At 40.9% G+C, this 14,262-nt stretch overlaps 1 protein-coding gene across 1 annotated transcript; it reads left to right on the top strand.

The window, feature by feature from the left end:
• Nucleotides 1-1,593: 1,593 nt before the first annotated feature.
• On the top strand, nt 1,594-7,740 carry LOC103657787 (alpha-1,3-mannosyl-glycoprotein 4-beta-N-acetylglucosaminyltransferase C-like). The gene is made up of 3 exons (XM_040634515.1): nt 1,594-2,065; nt 2,981-3,137; nt 6,605-7,740. The coding sequence occupies exons 1-3, from the start codon at nt 1,958-1,960 to the stop codon at nt 7,738-7,740; spliced, it is 1,401 nt and encodes a 466-aa protein (XP_040490449.1). The 5' UTR covers nt 1,594-1,957.
• The last annotated feature ends 6,522 nt before the right edge of the window (nt 7,741-14,262 follow it).

Genomic DNA, 14,262 nt, shown 5'->3' with positions numbered 1-14,262 from the left:
TCTGACTTGCTTTCACAAAAAACTGAAAACCTCATGAATGGTGCACTGAAATAGCAAAATTCAGGGCAGGGGGAGTGGGGAGGGGAAAGATTTAAAAAATAGAAATCACACAATGTCTGCTCTCAAGCCACAGTGGAATTAAACTAGAAATCAATAACAGAAAGATAACTGAAAAATCCAAAATACATGGAGCTTAAACCAAGGAAACACCTCTGAATAACACATGGGTCAAAGAAGAAATCTTCAGGGCAACCCCCTTAGGTCCCCTCTCTGGGAGCTTTGAACTATCACTTTGTTATTGCTCAATAATAAACCTTGCTTTGCTGCCCACCAAAAGAAGGAGGAGGGGGAGGGGGAGGGAGAAGAAATCAAGAAGAACAAGAACAACTCTTAAAATATTTTGAACTGAATGAAAATGAAAACACAACTTATCAAATTTTGTGGGATACAGTGCAAACGGTGCTTAAAAGAAAATTTATAACATTGAATGCATATATTAGAGAAGAAGAAAGACCTAAAATCAATAATCTAAGTTTCCACCTTGGGAAATTAGAAAAAGAAGAGCAAATTAAATCCAAAGTAAGCAGAAGAAAAGAATTAATAAGAATTAGAGCAGAAATCAATGAGATGGAAAACAGGAAATCAATAGGATGAAACCAAAAGCTGTTTCTTTGAAAAGATCATTAAAATCAATGAGCCCCTAGCCAGGGTAACTAAGAAAAAAAAGAGAAAGGACACAAATTACTAATAACAGAAATGAAAGAGAGACCATCACCACAGATCCCATGGAAAGCAAAAGGATAATAAAAGAATACTAACAATATCTCTATGCCCACAAATTTGATAACCTAGATGAAATAAACTAATTCCTTGAATGACACAATCTGCCAAAACTCACACAAGGAGGAACAGACGATCTGAAAAGCCTCCGTCTATTAAATTGAATTAATAACTAATAACCTTCCAAAAAAAAAAGCATCAGGCCCAGGTGGGTTTGTTGGAGAATTCTACCTGACACTGAAGTAATTAAAACAAATTTTACACAATCTCTTCCAGAAAATAGAAGAGGGAATATTTCTCAACTCAATTTATGAGGTTGATAATATGCCGATACCAAAATCAATGAAAACAAAATACCTCTCATGAACTTAGATGCAAAAATCCTCAACAAAAATATTAGCAAATTGAATCCAACAATGTAAAAAAGAATTATACACTATGACCAAGTAGGATTTATCCCAGGCATGCAAAGCTGGTTTAGCATATAAAATCAACTAATGTAACCCATCACATCAACAGATTTTAAAAAATTATCAGATGCAGAAAAAGCTTTTGACAAAATCCAACACTATTCATGATAAAATCTCTCAATAAACTAAGAATAGAGGGGAACTTTCTCAACTTGATAAAGACTATCTACCAAAACCCTACAATTAACATCATATTTAATGGTAAGAAACTCAAAGCTTTCCCACTAAGATCAGGTACAAGCCAAGGATGTCCCTTTTTACCACTCCTTTTCAACATTGTACTGGAAGTCCTTACTAATGCAGTAAGGCACAAAAAAAAAAAAAAAAAAAAAAAAAGGAAAGGGAAGTATACAAATTGGGAGGGAAGAAATACAACTGTCTTTGTTTGCAAATGATGTGATCATTTATTTAACAAATTCAAAAGAATGAATAAAAAAATGTGTAGGAGTGGAAGGTATATGGAAAATCTCTGTACTGTCCTCTCAATTTAGCTGTGAACCTATAACTGCTCTTTTAAAAAGTCTTTAAAAAAAAAAGAATGCTACTTATACAAGTAAACTGTATACTATAAACTTCCTTGATTCATGAAAAAAATATTACTGTCAAATGAAAACTTTTCTTAATACTGTATAAATTGCAGACATCTGAATATACATCCAAGGATCACATATTGAGAAACAGCTCTGCAAGCTCCCAACCCCAACACCATGAAAGATTTCCTATGGATATTCATCATTATTGCAACAGTAATGGTGTTTTCGATCTTCTTTTTCATTAGAGAAAATCCCTTTAATACTACAAGTTTCCTATCTTTGGTGAGTACCAGAAATTATGGATGGAGCAAAGTTGAAATCCCTTGACTTAAAAAAAAAAAACCAGATTATCTAAGTGTCTAATTGTGTGAAATTGTCACTAACATTGTAGACACTCAAAGAAGAAAAAAGATAATAAAGTTTGAGGACTCAACATATCTTTTTTCTTTGATGGAGGCAATAAGGGATGTGGCACTCCAAAAGACAGAATTTAGGGCTGAGAAAAAATAACACTTATTTAATACTTCAGCAAAGTTGGCCCTTTTTTTAATAGCAATTGATGAGACATAAAATATTCTTTGTTTAGTAAGTTTCCCATTTTAGAAAATTTCCTTCAGTTTCAAAGTTACAGACCCCCTCTTGCCCATTTTATACGATAGGATGCTGAATTTCAGAAAAGTGAAGTCATTTATCTAAGCCAAGAAAAAGTCTAAAGAGTTGAGAAAATTGCACTAGAAACCAGAAGAGACAAAGAAGAAAAGGGAGAGTAGTAAACGAATTTGGAAGAGTGAAGTGCCACCAACAGGAAAGAGTTTAGATTGGGACACTGGGTGGAATTACCTTCTCTCCTGTATCTCTCACACTTAATATATGTTTTGCCCTTCACGGAACCCATATCAGGCTGTAGTCATAGGGAGGATTGTGAGTGAAGAATGACATAGACTGACATTATCTCATTTCCTACATATAACCCAGAAGAGCTAGAGAAATTCCAATTCCCTTCACCCCAGGACCCACAGCCTATACAAGAACCCCTAGTGTAGAACTTTTTTAGAGAATAAGAAAGAAACTGAAGTCAGCCCTGAGCAACCTGCCCTGTATCCTGGAGATATTTCATTGTGTTACACAAAGAAAAGCCACTCAACTATTATTCCCTAAGGGCTTGAATCATAGAGCTGAAACTTACTTTTTTCTCAGGAGGAAAAGGAGATGGTAGCTTGGCAGAGAGCCCGGATGCAGATCGACCCTGATAGAACAAACCACTTGGAAACCTTTAAAAATATGCAGAAAAACTTAGAACTGCTCAAAAATGTAAACTCCCGTATCTTGATTGGAGCTCCTCCTGTGAAAAAAAGTGAGTATGCACAAGGCGTATGGAACGTGCTGGGACAGGTCAGACAAGAGTAGAGACAAGGCAGTAGAAAGGAAATAGGCCTAGCATTTGGTCCAGTGGATCACTGTCTTAACATTCTTCAATTGCTTACAGAATCCCAAACTCTCCTGGTTTTCCTCCAGCTTCCTAGTAGATCCTCAGTCTCTTTTGCTGGTTTATCTTCTCTCCAATGTCTAAATGTTGATGTATCCCAGTTCTTGTCTAGACTCACTGTCTTGGTAACCTCATCTAGTCTCACAGCCCTAACTACCATCTATATACTAATTACTCTCAAAATTGTAGCTCCAGCCTAGGTCTGACTGTGGTCCTCACTGACTGCTGCAGTAATGGTACCCCTCTTTCCCCTATCACTGGTAACTGTGCTAGCATCTGTTATGAAGTGTACGGCTAGAGAATATGTGGCTTTTATCTGTTAGCTCAACTAGGACTCTGGGATTCTCTTTGCTAAACAAGCTTCATTTTGGCATTGTGCACCCTTCTGAGGTCCAACTATGGCACTCATTTGATCCCCATAAGTTGGGATGGCATTTGATAAGAAAAAATAAACCTTGTGGCAGAATAAGCATTAACTGACTCAAAACACTTTAAGAATTCAAAGGACAGTGCAAAGCTATTTATTGTCAATAAAATAAGGTTAAGTTCAAGAGGGCTTAAGCTTGTTGGTCTTAAAAATACAAAGAACTCTCAGCAAGGAAGAACTACTTTTTTCTTTAAGTTTAAATGCATTTTTGGGGGTGCCTGGGTGGCGCAGTCATTAGGCGTCTGCCTTCGGCTCAGGGCGTGATCCCGGCGTTACGGGATCGAGCCCCACATCGGGTTCCTCTTCTGGAAGCCTGCTTCTTCCTCTCCCACTCCCCCTGCTTGTGTTCCCTATCTGGCTGGCTGTCTCTCTGTCAAATAAATAAATAAAATATTTTTAAATAAATAAATAAATAAATAAATAAATGCATTTTTGAATTGAATACATTTTGAAATATCAGTCTGAACCCATGATGTGTTCTTTTAAAAATTTTTTTAAATTTAAAATCTTTTTAAAAATATTTTTAGCTCTGTGCACTAGGGCCTAGAAATGACCCACTAGCAATGAGTAATACCATTTTATAATAAAAGAACCAGTCCTCCTTGAAAAAAATACCTGATTCCAGGTCCAAGGCAGGAAACGTCATACCAAATAGCAAGGAATCTTTCAAAAATAACTAAAGTTGAGGGGCACCTGGATAGCTCAGTCGGTTAAGCATCCAACTTGAGCTCAGCTTTCAGCTGAGGTCATGATCTCATGGTTCATGATGTCAAGCCCTACATGGAGCCTCATGTCCAGCCTGGCTCAGCCAGGAATCTGCTTGAGATTCTCTCCCTCTCTCTTCCCCCCCCAAAATAAATAAACAAATCTTTTTTAAAAAAAGAAAAATTACTGAAGTTGTATTGAAGGGGCTCAGGATCCAACTTTAAGAGGCTACTTGCCTAAGATAGGACAATTTGAGCATCAATAAAGATAAAATTTCAATGGTTTGAAACATAAAATTTATTAGTTCATATGGATACCAAAACAAACAAACAGGGGCGCCTGGGTGGCACAGCGGTTAAGCGTCTGCCTTCAGCTCAGGGCGTGATCCCGGTGTTATGGGATCGAGCCCCACATCAGGCTCCTCTGCTGTGAGCCTGCTTCTTCCTCTCCCAGTCCCCCTGCTTGTGTTCCCTCTCTCGCTGGCTGTCTCTATCTCTGTCGGATAAATGAATAAAATCTTTAAAAACAAACAAACAAACAAAAAACCACTAACCAATTGTGTCACCATTGGAGAATGCTAGGAAACAAATCCATTATTTTGAAAGCTGGTAAATAAAGGGGAAGAATCAAATACTTACCTCACTTTCCTATATGAACTATACCACTTGGTAACCAAAGAAAAGGTTAGGGGAATTTTCACTTTATAGAAACATTCCAGATAATGAATGGAGAAGGAATGTTTGACTTAGAGTATCACCATATTACAACCCCGAGAGTATTAATGGATCTAGACACTGAACGTCGAAAGTTGCGAATATCCTAAAAACAGAAACAATTTGCCATTGTGTTCCTACTGATGGAAGAACATACCACCAACTCATGAAATATTATTGCCAGATAAATCTAAGCTGAACTTGGTCAAGTCCCCATATCCATATTTTCTACAAACTTCTTTTCATACAAGCCTGTTCTTTTGCCAAAGAGTATGCTTTCTTCTTCAATCCTCTGAAGATTGATGTAATATATTTGAAATGTTCTTCATTTCAGTGTTCCCTCTTATATTTTTGGAGTTCTCTTTCTGGTTGAGTTGTTGCTTTTCTTCCATTATGTTGGTAATTCTTGTTTCATATTTATATCCAAATGTTTGATGATTCTTGTTTCAGATTTATATTCAAGGATCTAGAATGAACAGTGTAATTCTCTACAAATAACCACTCCTTTTTGCCTCTCTGTAGAAGTGTGTTGTGATTATAGAAGCCTGCCTCATTAGATGATGGGGAAGCAGTGACACAGAAAAGTAAGGAATGTGGGTAGCAGATCTCTGGGTGAAGTATCCCACTCTCTCTCCTAGTAGAACCCTAAATCATCTGGGGAATTTCCCCCATTTATCTGCTTAGACACTCCGGCAGGCTCTACATTTCTGAGTGTCTACTTGAGGGAATCTAAAGGTAAATGCCATAGTCAGCTGTGTTATCTCCTCTCCCCCTTCTTCTGTGCCTAGAGATCTTGGCTGCAGTTATGATGTTCTCTCCAGCCCCAGGACTCACACCTTGGGCCTTTGCCTGGCAGACCTTCCACTTTATTTAGACAGAAATCTTTAGGACTTTAGCCTGGGCTTTGGTGTTGCTACCCCCCGCCACTTGGTGATCACTGATGCAGCGGTTCTGGGAACAGTTCTGCAAGTATCCAGGTGACCATCCAAGAGCCCATACCTCTATATTTGGTGGCTCAAACTTCGAACTTTTCTGAGGCTTTTGGTATAGATGTATCTGTGTAGTTGTTTTCTCTGTGTGTCTTTTGGGCTATAAATTCTACTTAGATTTCTCCACCAATCCTGTTCCATATTCTATCTTCCAGGAATTCCTCAATTATGATTTTCTCACGGCAACCTTCCTCATTTCTCAGTGGGACTTTGGGTGGGACGAGACACATGCAATATTATTAGTTTATCTTCTTTATCTATTTCTCCCACGATAGTTTTTCAAAGATAATTTTTTTTTTAACTCACAACTTATGGCCAGATATTTTTAGCTCCTGATATGGTCCATACCCAGGCCTGGGGGAGAGAAAATGTAAAATAACCACAGGGACAAATGAATTTAGCATATGGAAAGACCTAAGAAAGTATTATAACCTCACCTATAGCAACTATTTTCCTCATTTCTCTAAGTTGTTAAAGGTCCTCTTTTCTCCCCAATCCTAGAACTGCTGACCATAGGGATTTCTTCAGTTCAGCATCCCCGTGGGAGCTACCTCTTGGACACCCTGCAATCTCTCTTCTTTGCCTCCTCCTCATCTGAGCAGAAACACTTCATCGTCGTGGTACACCTGGCAGATCCTGACCCCAAGTGGCTTGGTCAAATGATCTCCAGCATCTCAACCCTTTTTAAACCGTATATCCAGGCCAGACAGCTAATAGTGATCAATACACCTCTTAAAAGCTATCTTCCCTTAAAAGACCTTAAGAAAAACTTACATGACTCCCCAGCTTATGTAGCCTTCAGCTCCAAGCAGAACATGGATTATGCCTTCCTCATGAACTTTGCTACCAACCACTCTGACTACTTTCTGATGATCGAAGATGATGTGAAATGTGCTCCAGGATTTGTCACCCAGATAGTTACTATAGTGTCTGCCTGGGAAAACAAATCTTGGTTGACTCTGAACTTCTCTCAGCTGGGCTTCACCGGAAAACTCTTTCGTACTAGAGATCTTCCCTGCCTGGTTCACTTCCTTTTCCTCTTCTACCAAGAAATGCCCTGTGACTACCTCCTCGCTCATTTTCATGACCTTCTCATGCAACCAACACCAATCCAATTCTTCCCTTCCCTTTTCCAGCACATGGGTAATTCCTCCTTCTTTGATGGCAAATTCAATAGCTTCAAAGATAAAGAGATTGAGGAAAATGACCCTGGTTCTCCCAGCAACCCTGCTGCTTCCATCTACACTAGCTTGAAGGTTGCCAATGGCTCTGTTCTCATGAATGCCTATAGCTTGGATAAGAATTTCTTTTATACCAAATCTGCTGAGGCTGGCAGTCATCTGACTGTGGTTTTGGATGTACCTGCCAAAGTGTTCCGAGTTCAAGTGTTGACTGGATCTCACCTAAAAAACAAGAATCAGCTGGAAGAGGGACACGTAGAACTGGGCTATGATGCTACTAATAGGATCAATGACTGTGATGACTATATTCTACTGGGGCTACTGGAAAATGGCACCCTGAATAAGCAGGTATTATCTAATGAGTCTGGGAAGAAGGTAAAATGTGTGAGATTGCTTGTGACAGCCACTCCACCCTCTGGAATAATAATCAGGCACATCAACCTGTGGATTAAGTGAAGTTTAATAATATTGAAGAAGCCATTGGGAGTTCTGGGAGGGATCAGGTTGGAGGTTAGAATCTATAGAGGTTAAAAAAATTAAAGTCTTGAAATTGGTCAAGTACATCTCACTCTTGGGTCCTTTCAGGATTCTTAATACAGAAGACACAGCATGTTAAAAGGCAGAGTGAAGGTAACACCTCTTGGTCCCAGAGAGCCACTAGTGGAAGAGGCAGGATTTTTAACACTTCCCTGGTTTTCTATGCAAAAGGATCTACCATCCAAAATTCTTCCCTTGGGGCAAGAATGCCAGACTTCTAGAAACTATAGGAACATGTGGGTAGGACTGACTGATGCTCATACCCCAAGACTCTAGCAGTGCATGAGAGAAGACAGAGGATCTTTCCAACAGCCAAGAAATAGTGTCATTGAAGGCTGAACTTCCTATGTAACCAAAAAAAAATTGGTTGGTCAGGAGAGGAACATGACTATTTTCTCTGTGATCTCATTATCCCATTACAAGGCAGTCATTCATTTGATAAATATTTATTGGGTAACCTTTATATTAGGCAGAGTTTTCTCCTACACAGTTACCCAATATGTCAGGGCATTCCCTTTTAAATAGCATCAAAATTATTAAAAATAATTTTCTCTGATTTTTGGTTGCTCCTGTCTCTAGCATAGTCTTATCTCTGGGACTATAAGGTAATTGGGATGTTTCTGATAGGAAAAACTGGGTATTTTACTAACATTTTTTCAGTTCAGTTTTGCTACGAGATCTCTATTCCAGGAAAAATCTGAGCTCTGAGCCCTGAGCTCAACTAATGTGCAGTGTCTGGTTTTCACTAGCTTGAGAACTATAATCCATGAAGGTAGGGATAAAGAAAAAAGAAATGACCACTTTAAGAGGGATATTTGGGAAGAAATGAAATAAAAAAAACAGGCAGTATGTCCTAATGAGTTGTAATAAAAATGGATAGAAAGAGCTGGGGGATTTGGAAACATAATGGGATGGAAACACGGAGGGGGATGTGGGGGAAACCGAACAAGGATGAGAGGTAGAAGCTTTGGGAACATCAAATGCAGGGAAATGGAGCAAGTGTATATGGTAGCCATGAAAAGGTATTGTTGAAAGCTGCTGCAAGCAGCATGACTGACAGCTCCCCTGCTATTCTCTGGATCCACCACAGCGTTGGTGGTAAGGTCATACTTCCCACAGAATGCTCCCGCCAATAAGTGACTACAGCAGGGGTACTAGCAAGGCCCATTCTGGTAAGATGGGGGACTCCTCCAACAGGTGACATTGACTCAAAACTCTCCATCATCCTGTTTGAAGCTTTCTTTGAACCATACTGCAGTCCTAGACTCTTCTTACCAATTTCTTCCTTCTCCGTCACCTTCCACAGTTGTCACTACACTCTGAAGCCTCTCCATGCTTTCTCCTTCTCCCTCCACTAATAAATCTCTTGGATGTCTAACCCCATTTTCATGTTAGCTTCTTGGCAGGTGTGTACTAATACAAGAGGTACTAAGAGTATGCCGAGGAAGTGGATAGTAAGGTGAGGATTTGGGACTGGTTACTCATGACCCTCAGGAAGTTGTGGAAATAGAGGTTAAAATAGATGAATAGAACATGTCATCACTATGCACAAAACAGATGGATAAGAAGGCTGCTACTTAATATCTACAAGCAGGAAAAGGCCAACGTGGAGGAACAGGAGGTTGAGGGCAGTCACCCCAATGAAAAGTCACAATCTCTTGCTTAGGTCCTGGACTTAAGCCAATTTTCAGGCCTATATTCACTAACAGAAGAGGTGGCCAAGTCCCTAGAAGGAGGACCTTGTAACAATATATCCTGTAATGATTCCCCAGCTTTTTTCCCAAAAGGACCTATAGCCATCTACTTGGATAATTGTACAACTGGGGAAGGGGAAATATCCAGACATTTTCACAACTATCACACACAAGTTCTGGGTTGATATTGATATCCAGAATCAAAGCATAATCACAGCCTCCTGTTAGAGTGGGAACTTAAGGGGGCCACATTATAAATGCTGTCCTTGCCAAAATCATGCTTACAGAGGGACCACTATGTCTACAGACCCACTCAATGGTCATTCTTCCAGTCCCTAAGTGTATAATTGGAATTGATGTATTCGGTGGTTGGAGTAACCCCTCATTGGATCCTTGGTCTATGGGGTAAGAGCTATCATAGAGGAGAAAGCCAAGTGGAAACCTCTGAAACTGCCCCTACACCCGGCCAAGATAGTAAATCGAAAACTATTCTATGCCAAGCAGGGAAGGGAAGGATGGCAGAGTTCAATGTCACCAGTAGAGACCTAAAGTATAAATTGTGGAAGTCCCTATAATATCTATTTAATTCACTAATCTAGCCCCTGCAGAAACTGGATGGCTCAAAAAAAATGACTGTAGACTACCACAAGCTCATCCATTTAGTAGCCCTGATTGTAGCTGCTGTGTCAGATATACTGCCATTGTTAATGCAGATTGATATCCCCGTGAGCACATACTATGCAGCCATTGACTTAGAAAATGCATTCTTGGGGCGCCTGGGTAGCGCAGTCGTTAAGCATCTGCCTTTGGCTCAGGGCGTGATCCCGGCGTTCCGGGATCGAGTCCCACATCGGGCTCCTCCACTGGGAGCCTGCTTCTTCCTCTCCCACTCCCCCTGCTTGTGTTCCCTCTCTCGCTGGCTGTCTCTATCTCTGTCAAATGAATAAATAAAAATCTTTTTAAAAAATGCATTCTTTTCTATTCTGATTAGAAAAGAAAATCAGGGGCACCTGGGTGGCTCAAGTCCTTAAGCGTCTGCCTTCGGCTCAGGGTGTGATCCCAGAGACCTGGAATCAAGCCCCGCCTCGGACTCCCTGCTCCACTGGGAGCCTGCTTCTTCCTCTCCCACTCCCCCTGCTTGTGTTCCCTCTCTCACTGGCTGTCTCTCTCTCTGTCAAATAAATAAATAAAATCTTTAAAAAGAAAAAAAAAGAAAATCAGAAAGACTTCACAGTCACATGAGTTGACAATACTCGTTCACATTTTTGCCCCACAACTATGTACACTCAGGGGTGCCTGGGTGGCTCAGCTGGTTAAGCATCTGCCTTCGGTTCAGGTCATGATCCCAGACTCCTGGGATTGAGCTCAGCGAGGGCTCTCTGCTCAGCGAGGAGCCTGCTTTTCCCTCTCCCTCTGCCTGCCGCTTCCCCTGCTTGTGCGCTCACTCTCTCTCTTTCTCTCTCTCTGTCAAATAAATAAATACAATCTTTTTTAAAAAAAAAAAAAAGAACTATGTAAACTCTCCTGCCTTCTGTCATAATATAGTCCAAAGAGATTTGGACTGTCTAGATATCCCACAGAACATCATACTGATTAGACAAGACAAGTGAGTGGCTAGATGCTGGAGATCTTGGTAAGAGGGTAAAATTCAGGAATTTGCCACTTGAGTGAAGTATTTTGGAGTCCAGTGGTCAAGGGAGTACCAGAATATTCCCTCCAAACTAGAGGACAAATTACTGCATTTACATTCTCTACTACAAAAAGGGAAGCATGGTGCCCGGTAGACCTCTTTGGGTTCTGAGCGCAATAGTTTCCAAATCTGGGAATGCTACTCCAGTTCATTTATTGGATGATACTGAAAGCTGCCAGCTTCGAATGGGTCTTAGAGCAAGAAAGAGCTTTGCAGCAGGTCCCTGTTGCAAGACAAGTTTTGCCACCGAGATCATACAATCCAGCAGATCTGATGGTATCAGAGGTTATGCTGATGGGAAAAGATGCAGTGTAAAGTTTATGAAAAGCCCCCATGTTCAGCTCATAAATGGGGTGCATTTCTGATACAAAACTGGATCATCCCAGGGGCGCCTGTGTGGCTCAGTCAGTTAAGTGTCAGACTCTTGATTCCGGCTCGGGTCATGATCTCAGGGTCGTGAGATTAAGCCCAGCAACAGACTCTGTGCTGGGTGTGGAGCTTGCTTAAGATTCTCTCTCTCCCTCTTCCTTTGCCCTTCCCCCTGCTCTCTCTCTCTCTCTTTCTCTCTCTCTCATCTTCTCCGTAACCACTTCTTTTTTATTTTTCTCTTACTGCATTGTCCCCACCCATTTTGTATGAATCTCTACATCAGGCTGTCTTTTATTGACCTTCTGTCCATTTTAAAAATAATTTGTTGTGTGCTGATCAGAAAACACAGTTGGTTACTTGTGATCAAAATTAAGTTGGGATATCCTAAGACAGCCGAGCAAAGTCTCCCAAGAGTTAGAGTCTAGAAATGGAAATACTAAGACCCAGGGCCAAAGGTAGGAGAAGGCAACATCTATCAATAGCAGACTCTTAATAAATATTTATTCTCTTTACTTAACCTCACTTCCTCATATGTAGGGATAATAATATATACATTCAATGGCATTTATGAGGACTCAATAAGAACACATTAGCAAGTGACTTCCCATTCCATCACTACCATGTCTGCCACAAAAGTTGTTCAGTAAATGCTAATTCTCTCAGCTCTTTTTCTTTGCATTATATCAGAGATGGTACTAAAAATTTAAAAACTAGATGGAACAAGAACACTTCAATTGAAACAAGCGCTGGCCCCGGCACTAGGACAGGGTCCTAGAAGTCCCCTGAAGTGCCCATTCTTAACTCCTGTTGCTAGGTCATGGAAGGTCTGGGGAGTATCAGGGAAGGGGAAGAGATGCCTCCTGGGACACTGGACCACACCCAAGGGCAGATGCTTACTAATTGGTTAGTAACTGGGTTGAACATCAACCCTGTATTACTCACAAGAGTCTCACAATCTGGATCAAACTTCTCAGACTCATATCCTTCTACCTTCTGTAGCCAAAATTCAGATCGTCTAATATGCCCTTACCCTTAGATTCACCTGGAAAATTCCCAATCAGCTCTCAAATTCTAGCTCAAATGCAATCTCCTCTGGGAAGTCTTCCCTGACTATCCAGAGACAGAGTTAGCACCTTTCTGCTATTTTTCATAATATTTTATGCTGAACTCTACTATAGCACTTTGTTCAATCAAGAAATTATATTGAGGGGTTGGGGCGCCTGGGTGGCAAAGCGGTTGGGCGTCTGCCTTCAGCTCAGGGCGTGATCCCGGCGTTATGGGATCGAGCCCCACATCAGGCTCCTCTGCTATGAGCCTGCTTCTTCCTCTCCCACTCCCCCTGCTTGTGTTCCCTCTCTCGCTGGCTGTGTCTCTCTGTCAAATAAATAAATAAAATCTTTAAAAAAATTATATTGAGTGCCTTCCATGTCATAAGAATTGAGCAAATAAATACCCTACAGATATTATAACTTTCTGTCTGCCTGTCTCCTACATTCGACTATATCTCCAAAAGTCACAGGGCAAAGTCTTGCTCTTCCTTTCCTCTCCTACAAGACTAATGCAGCACCTGGCAACCAATAGAAACTCAACATATATTTGTTGAATAGGTGAATTATTTTCATTCAGGCCGTCTGAAAGTGAGTCACCCATTCTCTCAAAATTGAGTGCCCTCTAAGCTAAGCCTTATGCTAAGCACTGGGAATTTAAAGATCGATGATACAGTCCCCAAGATGTTTACAGACTAGTGGCGAGATTAATAACATTCTAGAATATTGCATCATCATTTAATGGGAAATGCTAGTTAGACAATGAGCACAGAGAATAAGGACAGCAGAGAGGAAGGGCCCCCACTCACACTGCCCCAAAGCATGGATGATTTATTCCGAGAGATTCCTCAGGATCCTAAATTCTACCTGTCAGATACAGAAGTCTGTGAGTAGGGGACTTTTGTGAAAAGACACCCTATAATGATGAGTTCTTAACCTGGAGCTAACCTGAACTTCAATACAGAAGTGTGTGTGAGATGTGTGTGTGGTTTTTGTAAGGAGGTATGTCTATGGGTGCTTACGGGTATGTGTGAAATATCCAGGTGGGTGGGTAGGTGAGTGGGAGTATGTTAATGAGAAGAGTGTATTGTGTATATAAGTGGATGTATATGTAGGTGTGCGGGGTTGGTTGGTGTGTGGAAGGTGGATGTGTGGCCATGTGGGAGTGGGTATATGTGCAGGGGTGTGGGGGTGTTAATCGGTATATGTGTGATTGGTTGGAGGAGCTGTGGTCTTTGTATAAGTAGGTATTGGAGAGTGTGTGAGTGGCTGGGTATGTTTTATGCATTTTTTGAAAATGTCCAAAGAAGTCTATGTCTAAAATATGATTAAGAGCATCTCCTGGATACTCTTCCCTTTCCCTCTGAAGAACATTTGAGTTTGTCAGTCTAGAAAGTCCCCAGATAGGATCATCCCTGAGTATAGTACAGGCCTAGTGAACGGGATATCACCCAATGTTCCTCAGAGACACAAAACAACGCCTTAAGGAAAAGACGACATCTGTTACTGCACCAATCAGGACCAGGCCCCAGGCCAGGGCTTATCTAGGCAAGATGGTAATGGGCCCAGCCAGAAATGGAGGAAGCCAAGAGATGACAAAATAGCGCCAAAGACCTCTCTTTGACAAGACAAGCCAGAGAAG

This window comes from Ursus maritimus, unplaced genomic scaffold (assembly GCF_017311325.1).
Source record: "Ursus maritimus isolate PB19 unplaced genomic scaffold, ASM1731132v1 scaffold_2, whole genome shotgun sequence".
Classification (NCBI taxonomy): domain Eukaryota; kingdom Metazoa; phylum Chordata; class Mammalia; order Carnivora; family Ursidae; genus Ursus; species Ursus maritimus.
Note: the sequence above shows the minus strand (reverse complement) of the source record. Positions and strands in the feature narration are given on the sequence as shown.

Coding starts and splice junctions, on each gene's coding strand:
- LOC103657787 (XM_040634515.1), top strand. CDS start 1,958: ATGAAAGATTTCCTATGGATATTCATCATTATTGCAACAGTAATGGTG. Junction 2,066..2,980: donor CTACAAGTTTCCTATCTTTG/GTGAGTACCAGA, acceptor CTTTTTTCTCAG/GAGGAAAAGGAGATGGTAGC. Junction 3,138..6,604: donor AGCTCCTCCTGTGAAAAAAA/GTGAGTATGCAC, acceptor CCCCAATCCTAG/AACTGCTGACCATAGGGATT.